The following is a 14,148-nucleotide window of genomic DNA, read 5'->3' on the forward strand; positions in this document are numbered from 1 at the left end:
TCAGCTCTTGCAAACTGGTTCAGACCATCACTGCCTAGACATGAATAACAGAGAACAAGGGCTGCTGTTCCAAAAAAAAGAAGTTGCAATTGATGCACTAGATGGAGCTGAGCCAAAATCAAAGCCCATTACAAATTTTCTGTTGACAAATATTAGCTGAAAAAATGAATTTCAGACCTTGTGTAATCACTAATACAGTGTCCTTCAACCTGCAGACAGTTTTATCTATATAGTAAGAGCTGACTGGCTTGATAGAACATAACCAATCAATATAGTATTTTTGCATCTCTCCTAATTAAGAATTAGCACCTGTTCAATTCCAAGAACAGGTGGTCCTTGACTTACAACCATTCATTAGCTACTGCTAAGCTTGTAAGCCGCCCTGAGTCTTCGGAGAAGGGCGGGATATAAATGGAATTAAAATAAATAAATAAATAAATAAATTTAGTGACTGTTCAAAGTTACAAAGGCACAGAAAAATGTGATCTCGTGATCAGTTTCACACTTATGACTGTTGCAGCATCCCCACAGTCATGTGATTGAAATTTGGGCACTTGGCAGCTGGCATGTATTTATGTAGCTGCACTGTCCTGGGATCATGTGATCACCATTGGTAATCTTCCCAGCCAACTTCCAACAACTAAAGTCAATGGGGGTAGCCAGATTCGCTTAATGACCACATGACTGACTTAACAACTGCCATGATTCACTTAACAGCTGTGGCAAAAAGAGATCGTAAAATGGAGCAAAAAAATCACTTAACAACTATGTTGCTTAGTAATGGAAATTCTGGGCTCAGTTGCGTCATAAATTAAGGACTACTTGCAATGGAATTACCTTTCTAAAGTATGGGTCCCACAAGGCTGGAAACCAGGAGACTATGACTTCTAGTTCCATCTTAGGCATGAAAAATGGCTGAGGGACTCTGAACCAGTCACTCTCTCTCAGCCCAACTCACTTCACAGGGTTGTTATTGTGGAAAAACAGAGGAAGGAAGTATCAGGTGTGTTCACTGCCTTGATTTCCATGGATGCTGTTCATTTAAAATCAACAGTAAAGGTTCTGCACTGGCTCCCCATCTCAACTTGCTGAGATTTCTAAGTTGCAGAATTTGCTTTATGTAATATCCCTTTAAAATTAAAATTTGGAAAATTACTGTATTTCCTGTGAGATATTTTAAGTAGAAAGGTTTTCTGTATTAAAACTGTTTTCAGTTATTAATAAGCTAACCTACCTTTAAAACTGAAAGTTTTCTTACTGAAGTAAAAAAACTCAATGTACATATACAAACTATTTTTTAAAATAATAATATAGTACTCATCTTCAATATCTATCAGAACAGAAAGCTTGTAACCATAATTACTAAAACTAAAGGTAAAAGCAAAGATAACAAAACACACATTAATGATGTCAACAAATAGATAAATTACAAAAAAAGATATTGTTTAAAAAAATGTGGGGGATCCTATTATGGTCACTTCAGTTTTTCCAAGATCAGTTCTTTTCTGTCAATGCACAACTACTAGGGACCAAATCTTAATTACAAGAAAGTAAAAGATTTTTTTTTCCAAAGTTGTCATTAGATTCATATGATCATGCACAGAAAGCACAATCAAACCATCTACTGATTTTGTCCAAATGCATCCAACTGCTATGGTTTAGCTATCTACTCTGACTTCCACTTTAAGAATGTTAAATTTGAAAATTAAATTTTAAAAAAAATCATTCATGGAATAGTAATTCTTCCTAGGAAAACATATTTTACTCCTTTAGTATTTTGGTGCAGCTTATTTAGAAATATTGATCTAACTTTTGAAATAGTGACAGAAATTGTCCTTTTGCTCTGTTGACAACTCCCATATTTCTAGCCAACTGTGTCAGATTCCTAAGTTCTGTTAAATCCATAAATTGTTAAAACCATAGACCCTTCCGATACAGATGTTTTCTGATTTTTCTATTTTATAAGTACAAAGGTAGCAATAGCAATAGCATTTAGGTTTCTATACTACCCCATAGCACTTTACAGCATTCTCTGGGTGGTTACCATGTCAGCATTCTTTGAAACAATTTGGGTTCTAATTTTACTGATTTCAGAAAGACAGAAGGCTGAATCAACCCTGAGCACTGTCTGGATTGAACTCCAGGCTGTGGTCAGAGTTAGCCTGCAATACTGCGCTTTTACCACTGCACCACTATGGCTCCTGGTACTCAATGCTCAATATTTCTTAATTTAAATGCCATTCTAGAATACAATATTGCATAGATTTTCCCTCTCCCCCTCCCCCTCCCCCTCCCCCTCTCAGACACACACACACACACAAAACACACACAGAGAAGATATTTCAAGCTCTGGTCACCATTTCTATCTTCAAAATATTCCACAACATTGCCATTACTCATACCTTACTTTTTATTTTCCAACCCTAAAGCTGTCTGTCAGATTTTATTTTCCTGGGCTCCAAGATCACTGCAGATGGGGACTGTAGCCAAGAAATTAAAAGACGCTTGCTCCTTGGGAGGAAAGCCATGGCAAATGTAGACAGCACACTAAAAAGCAGAGACATCACCCTGTCAACAAAAGTGCGTATAGTCAAGGCTATGGTCTTCCCAGTTGCAATGTATGGCAGTGAAAGCTGGACCATAAGAAAGGCTGAGCGCCAAAGAATTGAAGCCTTTGAACTATGGCGCTGGAGAAGACTCCTGCGAGTCCCTTGGACTGCAAGGCGATCAAACCGGTCAGTCCTAGAGGAGATCAACCCTGATGGCTCTTTAGAAGGCCAGATCCTGAAGCTGAAACTCAAATACTTTGGCCACCTAATGAGAAGGAAGGACTCACTGGAGAAGAGCCTAATGCTGGGAAAGATTGAGGGCAATAGAAGAAGGGGACAACAGAGAATGAGGTGGCTCCAGAAGATGGTAGAGGACAGGAAGGCCTGGAGGAACATTGTCCATAGGGTCGCGATGGGTCGGACACGACTTCGCAACTAACAACAACAACAAAGCTGTCTGTCAAAATAGTTTGCTATCACAGTCCTATAGCAGGCTTCCAACTGACTATGTTTCTAACAGAAAGAAGAATGGGAAAATGGGAAAGGAGGGAAAAAAACCAGTCCACAGTCATCTCCTATCTCACAGAATGGCTCTATGACCAATCCTGAATCAATGGTGGAGTGGCAGAGATGACAATTCAGATAGGACAAATAGATAGGAGGAGAAAGGAAAAAATTCTTTATCATTCTCACAATTGTTGTTGCCTTCACTGGGCCAGAACTTTTTCATTCCTCTTCTAAGATATTTCAGAATCTCTCAACTCTGACAGCTGAGAAAATATAACAAGCACATTTGCTGTATGGCTCACGCTCTGGTAATTTAAACCCTTTGAAAACATGCTATGCCAGCCATGTGCCTATCACAGAACAGTAAGAGTTTTTCCAATGTTAAAACAGATGTTCCAATGTTAAAACCTACCTGGTTATAACCTCTTACAATTCACTGAAAGAGAAAAAAACGTGAAACCCCAATAGTTCTAATATTTAATAGTGCTCTATTTTTCATTTTGCAATGAAAGATCTTTTGTAGGTAAAAAAGCTTTTACATTGCCTGTTATGTATCCTGCATTAAAACATCCAGCTTTCTTGTGACTGCAAATATTTGGGATACCGTATATACTTGAGTATAAGCCGAATTTTTCAGCCCACTTTTTGGGCTGAAAAATTCCACTTCGGCTTATACTCCAGTCAACAAAAAAACTTACCGAGGACTTGTGCGCGGCCAAGGCTTTGGTGCTTCCGGGATCGCGCGCACCTCTCCCAAGCCACCGCCGTCCGGAGACCTGCCGAAGTTTGGGGAGGTTTGGGGAGGTGCGCGCGCACCTCCCCAAACCTCCCCAAATGTCGGCAGGTCTCCGGACCTCCGCGCCCTGCCTGCCTGCTTCTTTCCGCAGCGGAAAGAAGCAGACCTCCGCGCCCTGCCTGCCTGCTTCTTTCTGCTGCAGAAAGAAGCAGGCAGGCAGGGCGCGGAGGTCTGCTTCTTTCCGCAGCGGAAAGAAGCAGGCAGGCAGGGCGCGGAGGTCTGCTTCTTTCCGCTGCGGAAAGAAGCAGGCAGGCAGGGCGCGGAGGTCTGCTTCTTTCCGCAGCGGAAAGAAGCAGGCAGGCAGGGCGCGGAGGTCTGCTTCTTTCCGCAGCGGAAAGAAGCAGGCAGGCAGGGCGCGGAGGTCTGCTTCTTTCCGCAGCGGAAAGAAGCAGGCAGGCAGGGCGCGGAGGTCTGCTTCTTTCCGCAGCGGAAAGAAGCAGGCAGGCAGGGTGCGGAGGTCCGGAGACCTGCCGACGTTTGGGGAGGTTTGGGGAGGTGCCCAAACCTCCCCAAACGTCGGCAGGTCTCCGGACCTCCGCGCCCTGCCTGCCTGAGCGAAAAGAAGCAGGCAGGCAGGGCGCGGAGTTCCAGAGACCTGCCGATGTTTGGGGAGGTTTGGGGAGGTGCGCGCGATCCTGGAAGCACCGAAGCCTCGGCCGCGCACAAGTCCTCGGTAAGCTCCGGGCGGTCACTTGCTTCGCATCTCCTGAGGGAAGGGGGGGCGACTGGAGCGGGCGTGTTTCCTCGCCTGCTGGGCGCCGCGATTTGCCCGGGGAACGCGCGGGCCCCGAATGGCAGCGTGGAGCGAGGAAGCGGACAGCCAGGGCTTCCCCGAGAGCCGCGGCCACACAGGGTATTCCTGTGTATTCAGGCTTGCAAAATGGCGGATCGAGCCTCTGCTGGCGGCAGAGGCTTGCAGAACGGCGGATCGGCTTATACTCGAGTCAATAACTTTTTCCAGTTTTTGGGGGTGAAATTGGGAGTCTCGGCTTATACTCGAGTCGGCTTATACTCAAGTATATACGGTATATTATCCTAATTCAGGGATCCTTGAAAAGTTTTGATCAATTCCCCCTTTTCCTGATCTCAAATAACAACATGACTTTCCACAAAACTGTCTTAGCAACAGTAGTTCCAAAACTGGATCCTTGTCTCACAAACAGGCAGGTACAAGTTACAAACTATTGTACTTGCATATTACCTCAGGAGATGCCCAAATTAACCTCTTGGCACACTCTTCTTCCTCAAATCCGATAGCGATAGTAACTTTTATGCCATGCCCAAAGAAAGTAATTCCTCGGCATGGGGCAAGCAAGAGGTATGAAATATTTGGCAGTACCCAAATCATCTTTAAATTCAAGTTCTACTGTTATTTGTATCCTGCTAACCTTCAGCTGCTACTCCACATCATGTATCCTTTGAAAAAGTAAGTGGCTGGCTTTTTCATATCCCAGGATAAGAAGGAACCCAGCTGAAAGACCATAAGACGCCAGCTTGGATTCTATAGCACACCACCAGCTTGAAACTCCTACATGCTGGTATATCTTAAATTCATCTCTAAGCAAATGTTGACATCTAAACTCCAAATTTCTGGAGTGAGTTCAAATGCAATAAAGGTGTCAAAGCCTAAGTACAGCTGCACAAAGGAAAACTGCACATGCTGTGGGAACAAGAGGTGCCTCTGGCTTTGTTCACTCAAATGCTGGTGCAATGAAGTGTAGAGACACAAGCATCATCACATATCTCTCCCTCCTGTCAAGCAGTTTCCAGCAATATCTATCAGCAGGGATGATTTCTACTTTTTTTTTCTAAGATCACAAGAATGCAACATGGGAAGAGAAGTGAATTTGCCAAGAGGCAGGTGGGAGATATGGCAATTACAATAGCCAGGTCTTATTAAATGGCTTCTGAAAACTGCAACGTGTACTGTATTGCAAGTTTTAAAAAATAAAATTATCTCAATGGGCTTAAGTAAGATTGGGGACCGCAATCATAAAAAATATATATTACATATTTGCTAATATTGCATGGACCCAAAACACGAGCTATTTTGAATGTTGTTTTTTTTTACAAAAGCAGTGGAGGTAGTCCTTAACTTATGACCGGTCGCTTAGAGACTGTTCAAAGTTATAGCAGACCCCGAAAAATAGACTTAGCACCCAGATTTGAAGTTCTGACATTCCCCCCCCACACCTTGCAGGCATGACCACATTTTGGGCTAGCACACGTTTACAGCTAATTGTAGTGTTCTGCGGACACGTGACTGCAATTTTCATTGTTTTTAAGAAACTGGCATTTACTTCCCACGTCTGCCAATAACCATCCAATAGCAAACAATCTGTTCACTTAATGACGGTGGCATTTGCTTAACGACCACAAAAAATGTCACAAAATTGGGCCTGTTCATGTGATGACTCACTTTACCACCATCACAATTTCCAACCGAAACTGCAGACTCAATTATGGTTGAGGACTGCCCCTAATAGGCTCACCATTCAAATGCATTCATACTATAGTAATGTCCAGGGGAAAAAAATTAATGATTGAATAAGATACAGAATGACAGCTGACCTGAGTTTTCTATATGCTATTATGCTAAATTAAAATTTGTACCAAAAATCATTCTGAGTAAATCAAATGCCTTCTGGGGAAAAATGCAGGTAAATTCCTTAAAAGATGAGCCAATCCATAATATAGGTATTTTTCATGTTTCAAAGGGGGGGGGACAGGCATTGTCCCTTTCGGGGGGTCTGCAAAAATAAATATTTTAGAAGTACTCAAATTTCTAATATAGTAAATATAAATTGATATAATTCACACAAACCAAAGCCTTTTGGGGTCCTCAATCATTTTTAGGAATGTGCAAATAGTCCTCCACTTACAATCACAATTAAGCCCAAAATTTCCATTGCTAAGTGAGGCACTTGCTAAGTGAATTTTGCTCCATTTTACGACCTTCCTTGCCACAGTTGTTAAGTGAATCACAGCAGTTGTTAAACAACTTACACGACTGTTAAGTGAATCTGGCTTCCCCATTGACTTTGCTTTTCAGAAAGTCTCAAAAGGTGATCCCATAACTCCAGGGACATTGCAGCAATCATAAATACATGCCAGCTGCCAAGCCTCCTAATTTTGATCATGTGACCACAGAGGGTGTTGCAATGGTTGTCATATTTATGTAATGTATATCGGAGGTGGTGACCCTTTGAGAGCTGAATGCAATGAAATTTCATTTTAATATATGCCGATAAGTGTACATTCAAAATGACAATAAAATTATTATTCTATTCCATTCCATTCCATTCCATCTTATCCTATCCTATTCTCAGTGAAGACAATTAACTAGTGGAACAGCTTGCCATCAGAGGTTGTGGGTGCTTCATCACTAGAGGTTGGCTGGACAATCACTTGTCTGAAATGGTGTAGGGCAGGGGTAGGCAACCGTGGCTTTTTTATGACTCGTGGACTTCAACTCCCAGAATTCCTGAGCCAGCCAGCTCAGGAATTCTGGGAGTTGAAGTCCATGAGTCATAAAAAAGCCACGGTTGCCTACCCCTGGTCTAGGGTCTCCTGCTTGAGCAGAGGGTTGGACTAGAACACAGGTCTGCAACCCGCGGCTCCGGAGCCGCATGCGGCTCTTTCAGCCGTCTCCTCCCAGTCCTCTGCCATGTGCAGTCCAAAAAAAAAAGTGGGACTAAAAAAGTTCAACCAATCAATTCAAATATGCAGGGTAGGTGCATATCTCGCCTTGGCTCCACTCTTCAGTCAAACCCTGTTCTGCACATGCACGCATGTACACGCATGCGCACACATTTTTTTGCGGCTCCCAGTTTTTCCTTTTGTGAGGGAACCGGTTCCGAGTGGCTCTTTCACTGTTTCAGGTTGCTGACCCCTGGACTAGAAGATCACCAAGGTCTTCCAGCTCTATCCCGATTGAATTGTTAAATTATGAATGGGAATAGGGATCTTCTTAACAGGTTTCATCTAAAAACAAGTATTATATAATAAATTACAAAGGGTTTTATCTAGTAATAGATAGGAATAATAAGAATGTACACAATACAGTAATGAAAACCTTAAATTGCTTACGAAGTAGATGAAAGATTCCATCACAAGCACTAATATGCGACAAAAAGGCATTTCCTAGTCCCTGTCCAGCATGGGCTCCTTTCACAAGTCCAGCAATATCCACCACATTCAGAAAGGCTGGAATTTTGCTAAAGGGAAACATTTAAAATATTAGTCATTAACAATACATGGCCATGTAACCATAAACTAGCAATTATCTACGGTATACACAGAAGAATACAAAGTAGTAGTTGGCCATAAAGCTTCCACGGACTTTGCAGCATCAAACTGGTACATGGTACCAACTATCCTCAGTATTTTTTTAAAAAAAACTGAAAATGACAAAATTTCAGAGGATGGCCTACTGCTATCATCATTACGTTTTCTCTCTTACCTGATGAAAAGCATATAAAATATTAATAGATGATCCCAAAAAATTATTTTATTTTTAGCACTAGCGAACTCACATTGATGGTGCTCACTACTTGAAAAAGATACCACCAAGTATCTACAGTGTAAATATGCTGAGCAATAAATTAAGAAGACAGTAAAGGGAAAAAAAACTTATATACCATTTGAAATCATTGTTATAACCGATGTTTCTAAATCAAGTAGTGCGTCTTTCCCACAATGGTTTTTAATATAATTTTTATTGATTTTTTTTAACAAATCAAAAATATACAAGTATTAACAGACAACAATAATAAGAAAGAATAGTGAATAAGACAGAAAATATAAAAAGAAACAGAAAAGATTAGAAAGAAGCAGCTTCCTATCTTTTTGATAGTAGTTATAAATGAACTTTTATTTTATCCTCTCTAATGTTATATCTTACTATCCTCTTTACATAAAGTATGCTTTCTAATCCTCAAACCTATAAATCACAAGTTCATTTTTCTCTTTTTTCAACAAAAAGTCCACAAGGGTTTCCAAGTCACTGATTTATGAAGCTATTGATCAAACAAGTTAATTATACCATCTCTGTTATTTCTGTCATCTTCTTCTCTACTGTAGATATTTCAGAGCCTTTCCACTTTTGTGCGTATAATAGTCTCACAGCAATAATCATATATATATATATATATATATATATATATATATATATATATATATATATATATATATATATATATATATATATTCTCCATAGCTCTTTTCTAACCAGCTATTCATAAAATATGTATCTGAACACAAACATTTCTGGCTTATTTACAAATCCACCAGGCACTATAAAATGACCACGTTGTTCAAATATCGTTATACATTCTAGACAATTTTTCTGGAATCATATACCAAAAGTACAACATTTTATTTGTGCATATAATAGTCTCACAGCAATAATCGTATGTATATATATATATATATATATATATATATATATATATATATATGTGTGTGTGTGTGTGTGTGTGTGTGTGTGTGTGTGTGTAAATTTTTAGATTGCTAACAAAGAATTAAAGGGAGACTGATATGCATTTCAAAAAAAAATTACAAAAATGTGAGCTGTCACTGTTGTGACTACTGCCTGTGGATGGCCTTCGGTTAGGCCAAAACAGGAAATAAAGATTTGTCCCATGTTTGGGGCCTAGCAAGGTAATCTAAATAGATAACAAGCATTTAACACATATCTTCTTTGCTTCTCAGCTAACAAAGTCAGATAGAGCTTGTGGCCTAGAGGTTAAAACAACTGCCTAATGTGCAATCAGCCCAGGTTCGAATCTCAGAAGGGTATGGCTGACTGATGAAAACAAATAAGTTTGAAATGCATATCAGTCTCCCTTTAATTCTTTATTAGCAATCTAAAAATTTACACAAATATGAGCTGTCACTGTTGTGACTACCAAAAGTACAACATTTTATAAAAATAACCTTTCAGGTTATAGCATGAATTTCCCACAACTATAAAGATTGTTATAATTTAGAGGGGAGACAGAAACTGAGCATAAAATTTGTGGTATTACATAGAACAGACATGTCAAACACAAGGCCCGGGGGCTGGATCCGGCCCGTGAAGTGGTTTCATGTGGCCCGCGAAGCCATCCTGGAAACAGCGAGGGAACGGCCCCCACTGCCTTGGCCCTGGCCCAGAGACCCTCCTTCTGCCAGAGACCCTCAGATCTGTCCCACTCCCGCCCAGGCCCCCATAGGCACCCTTGATGCGAACGATGTAGAGCTGGCCACGCCCACCCAGTACGCCATACGCACTCTAGCCACGCCCACCCAGTAGGCCACACCCACCCTGGCCATACCCACCCAGCCCCTTGAGGGCAACCGCAATGCTGATGCGGCCCTCAATGAAATTGAGTTTGACACCCCTGACATAGAATTATAATGGTGCAATATTTGTAAGCCACCCAGAGTCATTTCTGGACAGGATGGAGGGCATATAATTTTTTATAAATGCGTGTGTATGTTGTGTGAGTGTTTGTGTGTGTGTGTGTGTGTGTGTATATGCATGTGTGTGTGTGTGTGTGTGTGTGCATATATATATACATGTGTGTGTGCATAACCCTTTAATTGAGTAATTGCTTTAAAAATGCAATTATTTGTTTACAATTTCAATAAAGAACAATAATGCATAGGAAAAATAGCACTTTTCAACTGAAGAAAAAGAAAAAAGAAAACCCTCAGGGGTTTTCACACACCCTCAAAAGATAAAATTAGTTTCAAAACTTGCCTTACTTCTTAACAGAACATTTTTCATTCACCGTATCAGTGAGTTTTTACTCACACACAAATTAATATCTATGTATGGGTATAAAAGCTTCTCAAATATATTACTCTTGAAAAATAATCCATGTTTTAAAATATCTTAGATAATAAAGACACCGTTGTTAAAACCTTTAATGTTCCCGATATAAAGTTGCAGAATTTAAACCTATTAACTAGCAATAGTGAGAAATGTAGATTTTAACCAGAAACAAACAACTGATTGATTCTTCACATATTTACCTTGGAGGCTTATGGTACTGGCAGAGAAATTCATATCGATCATCTGGCACAGGCACTCGGCTCTCATTTGGATCAATAGTGCAGAAGGGAAAGTTTTCTGCTGCAGCTTGGCTCTTGGTTAATACATTGAAAAATGTAGATTTCCTTTAAAAAAAAGAGTTGCCATATTTGACACTGGTCACTCGTTAAATGACATATGAAAGATATATCACCACTATGGCTGTGCAATAATTCAAGATTAGTCAGAAAGTGATTTGAAGGATGCTGAGCCTCAAACATACAGTAGTAACTGTCCTGACTCCGTAAACCAATTGTATGATCCCAGGAAGTGACATGGCTGCCTTAAGAGGTAGAGGATGTAGGTAATGTTTATGTTTTCATGTGATCCAAAGCACTTTCATGTCTTCAAAATCCACAGTATTACACAGCACTAATTATTACTGAGTACTGAACACCACAAACATCTTTTGAAAGTGTCAGGATTTTGCATTTCTTTTGCACAGAAATGATGAGAACTTTTAAAAAAAGGATTTCCTTATTTCTACAAAAAACCTTTTCTAATTTGTTTGAACCACTGTAATATATTTCTAGTTTCTGACAGATCTCTTAGCAGCTCCCTGAAAAATTAGCATAAATCTCATTTTCAAGATACATGTTTGAATGCATGCTTCAAATTTCACATTTGGTAGAAGGAATATTTATGACAACATCCAGTCTTCAAACAGCTATGTACAAAACGGTCAGATTTTATTCATCACATCGGAACAGCCATGGCAAATTAGCTCGAACAAATTTTCCGATAGTGACACATCAGATGCCATTCAAAATGCTATAGATGAGCCTAGAAGTTATCTCATGTTCCAATTTTATTTTGCAGCAACTGGCCATCAGTAATATTGACTATGAAGTTGTTGTTGTTTTTCAGAAAACCAGCATTGAGGCTAAAACAATTATTTTTGAAATAAAAAATAATTAGAAAGGTATGCTGAAAGTTCAGATCGTAGTGGTTAAAGTGCTGGGCCAGGATGGGAAAACTGAGACTGCTAAGCTTGTAAGCTGCCCTGAGTCTTCGGAGAAGGGCGGGATATAAATGGAATTAAATAAATAAATAAATAAATAAATAAATAAATAAATAAGTCTGTACAGCTTATAGAGTGACTCAGTCACTTGTCATTCAACTCTATATTCCTCACATGTAGTATACTACATACACTTTGACAAAAAATGGGATACAGATATAAGCAATAAATAAATCATAACAAGGCAGAGTTTCTGAGAATTCTGGGTTAACGCAAATGAATCACTATTCTTATATACCCAATTCAACCACTCCTATTTTGTTCCTCTTACTAGTAAGAACAGCTTAACAAAGCATAGACAATGTGTTATATTATCCAACCCTGGATCTGACATCTCTCTCCAAAACAAGCAGAAACAAAACTACAAATCATAACTTCCAACTTTGTGAAAGAATAAAATAAGAATAGTGTAAGATAAATATTTTTTTATTTATATAGTACAACTTAAAGCAGCATTCATAGTGCTTCCTTGGCCTGAAAGAAGGTGGCTTTCTTTATAGAAAGTAGCGGTCAAAATTGTGGAAATCTTTTGGGAAAAGTGTATTTTTGAGATTTGATGGCTAATAACACCTCTTTTTTGGGGAGTAGTACCATAAAATTATAAGGGATGTGGTGGCTCAGTGGGTTAGGACGCTGAGCTTGTCGATCAGAAGCCAAATAACCAGAAAAAGGAAGCACAACTTGCTTAGGTTGATTTCAGGTAGCTTTCCTTCATCTGATTGTAGCCAATGAGCATGAGTGTTTAGAGAGCCAATCAGGTGCCATCTTGTTTTGGCAATGAGCCAATCAGACCACAGTAGGATTTAGTTATTGATGCCATTTATTGAAGCTGAGAGGAGGACTTTTGTCAGTGTGTTATGCGATCACTATCAAGTTGGTTGGTGTTTTTTTGTTCTTTTATTTAGTGAGCTTGTAAAATGTAATAAAATTAAAGTAATGGTGCAAAGAGTTGACTGGTTGCCCAGAAAGTGATGTAAAATAGTATTATTAAGTGAACAAGGCTACAGTTATAAAGAAATTAGAAGAAAAATTGGTGGAAACTTAACCAAAGGTGGCATTTCTACTGTACACTTTTCCCAAAAGGTTTCCACAATTTTGGCCACTACTGTACTGCTTCACAGTGCTTTACAGCCCTAAGCGGTTTACAGAATCAGCCTATTGTCCCCAACAATCTGGGTCCTCATTTTTCTGACCTCAGAAGGATGGAAGGCTGAGTCAACCTTGAGCCAGTGAGAGTTAAACTGCTGGCAGTTGGCAGAATTAGCCTACAGTACTGCATTCCAAGCATTGTGCAACCACGGTTTATGCTCAAAGTGACCCAGCCACCTTCCTTACTTAAGGAAGAACTTAAGGGAATCTCCCAGTTCATCAGCCCTAGTAAGTAGACCAGGCCAACTCCACATAAAGGCTAAAACTACTTTTATAAAAGTATAAAATCAGAATCTTCCAAGTCTGAATGTGCTGCATTTACTTCTCCTTCTCAAACTTTTTATTTATTAGATTTTTATCCTGCCTTTATTACTTTATAGGTAATTCAAGGCGATAAACCTACGTAGCACTTCTTCCTTCTTTTTTCCCTTCAAAGGCAACCTTGTGAGGTGAGTTGGACACTACACAGATTCGCACAGTCACTCAGCTGGCTTTCACACCTAAGGTGGGACTAAAACTCACACTCTCCTGGTTTCTATTCTACTATTTTAACCAACACAGGTAGTCCTCAACATAAGACTGTAATGAAGCCTGTCCATAACCATTCTATGTTGTAACATTCATGACGTGACCAGTCCAATTTTACAACTTTGGTAGCAGTCCAGTGATTCAATATGGGTGCAGTTTTACAAAAAGCCGGATGTGAATGTCAATTTTTGGCAAAACCATTGTAAAATGTGATTGTGTGACTATGGGACACTGCAAAGAGCATATGGCCATACTGCTGAGCACCAGAAGTTCAGTGATGTGACCCTGGAAGGAGTCTGACCATAAGAACTTTGTATGTGTCCCATAAGTCCCATTTTCTGGTTGGCTGTAACTTCAAACGGTCACTAAGCAACCGGTCATAAGTCAAGGACTACCCATACACCAAACGCACTCTCTATTTCCTTTACTTATGTAATTAGGGAGGTATCTGTCTAAGCCGTTTCTGAATGTTATCTCATTCTGAACTTTAAAAAAAATGATTTGGCATTCTTTGCTAGGT

The 14,148-nt window shown here is 39.8% G+C and overlaps 1 protein-coding gene across 3 annotated transcripts in view; it reads right to left on the reverse strand.

Moving 5' to 3' along the window:
* OLA1 (Obg like ATPase 1) overlaps window positions 1-14,148 on the reverse strand; it is a 108,908-nt gene that overhangs the window by 91,099 nt on the left and 3,661 nt on the right. For all 3 annotated transcript variants that reach the window (XM_083348098.1, XM_083348099.1, XM_083348097.1), the window contains exons 3-4: window positions 10,873-11,016; window positions 7,942-8,069 (exon numbers count right to left, since the gene is read on the reverse strand). In XM_083348098.1, the coding sequence (XP_083204224.1) occupies window positions 7,942-8,069; window positions 10,873-11,016 (272 nt within the window). The remainder of the gene's footprint in view (window positions 1-7,941; window positions 8,070-10,872; window positions 11,017-14,148) is intronic.

The sequence above is a fragment of the Vipera ursinii genome (assembly GCF_947247035.1).
Source record: "Vipera ursinii genome assembly, chromosome: 1".
Classification (NCBI taxonomy): domain Eukaryota; kingdom Metazoa; phylum Chordata; class Lepidosauria; order Squamata; family Viperidae; genus Vipera; species Vipera ursinii.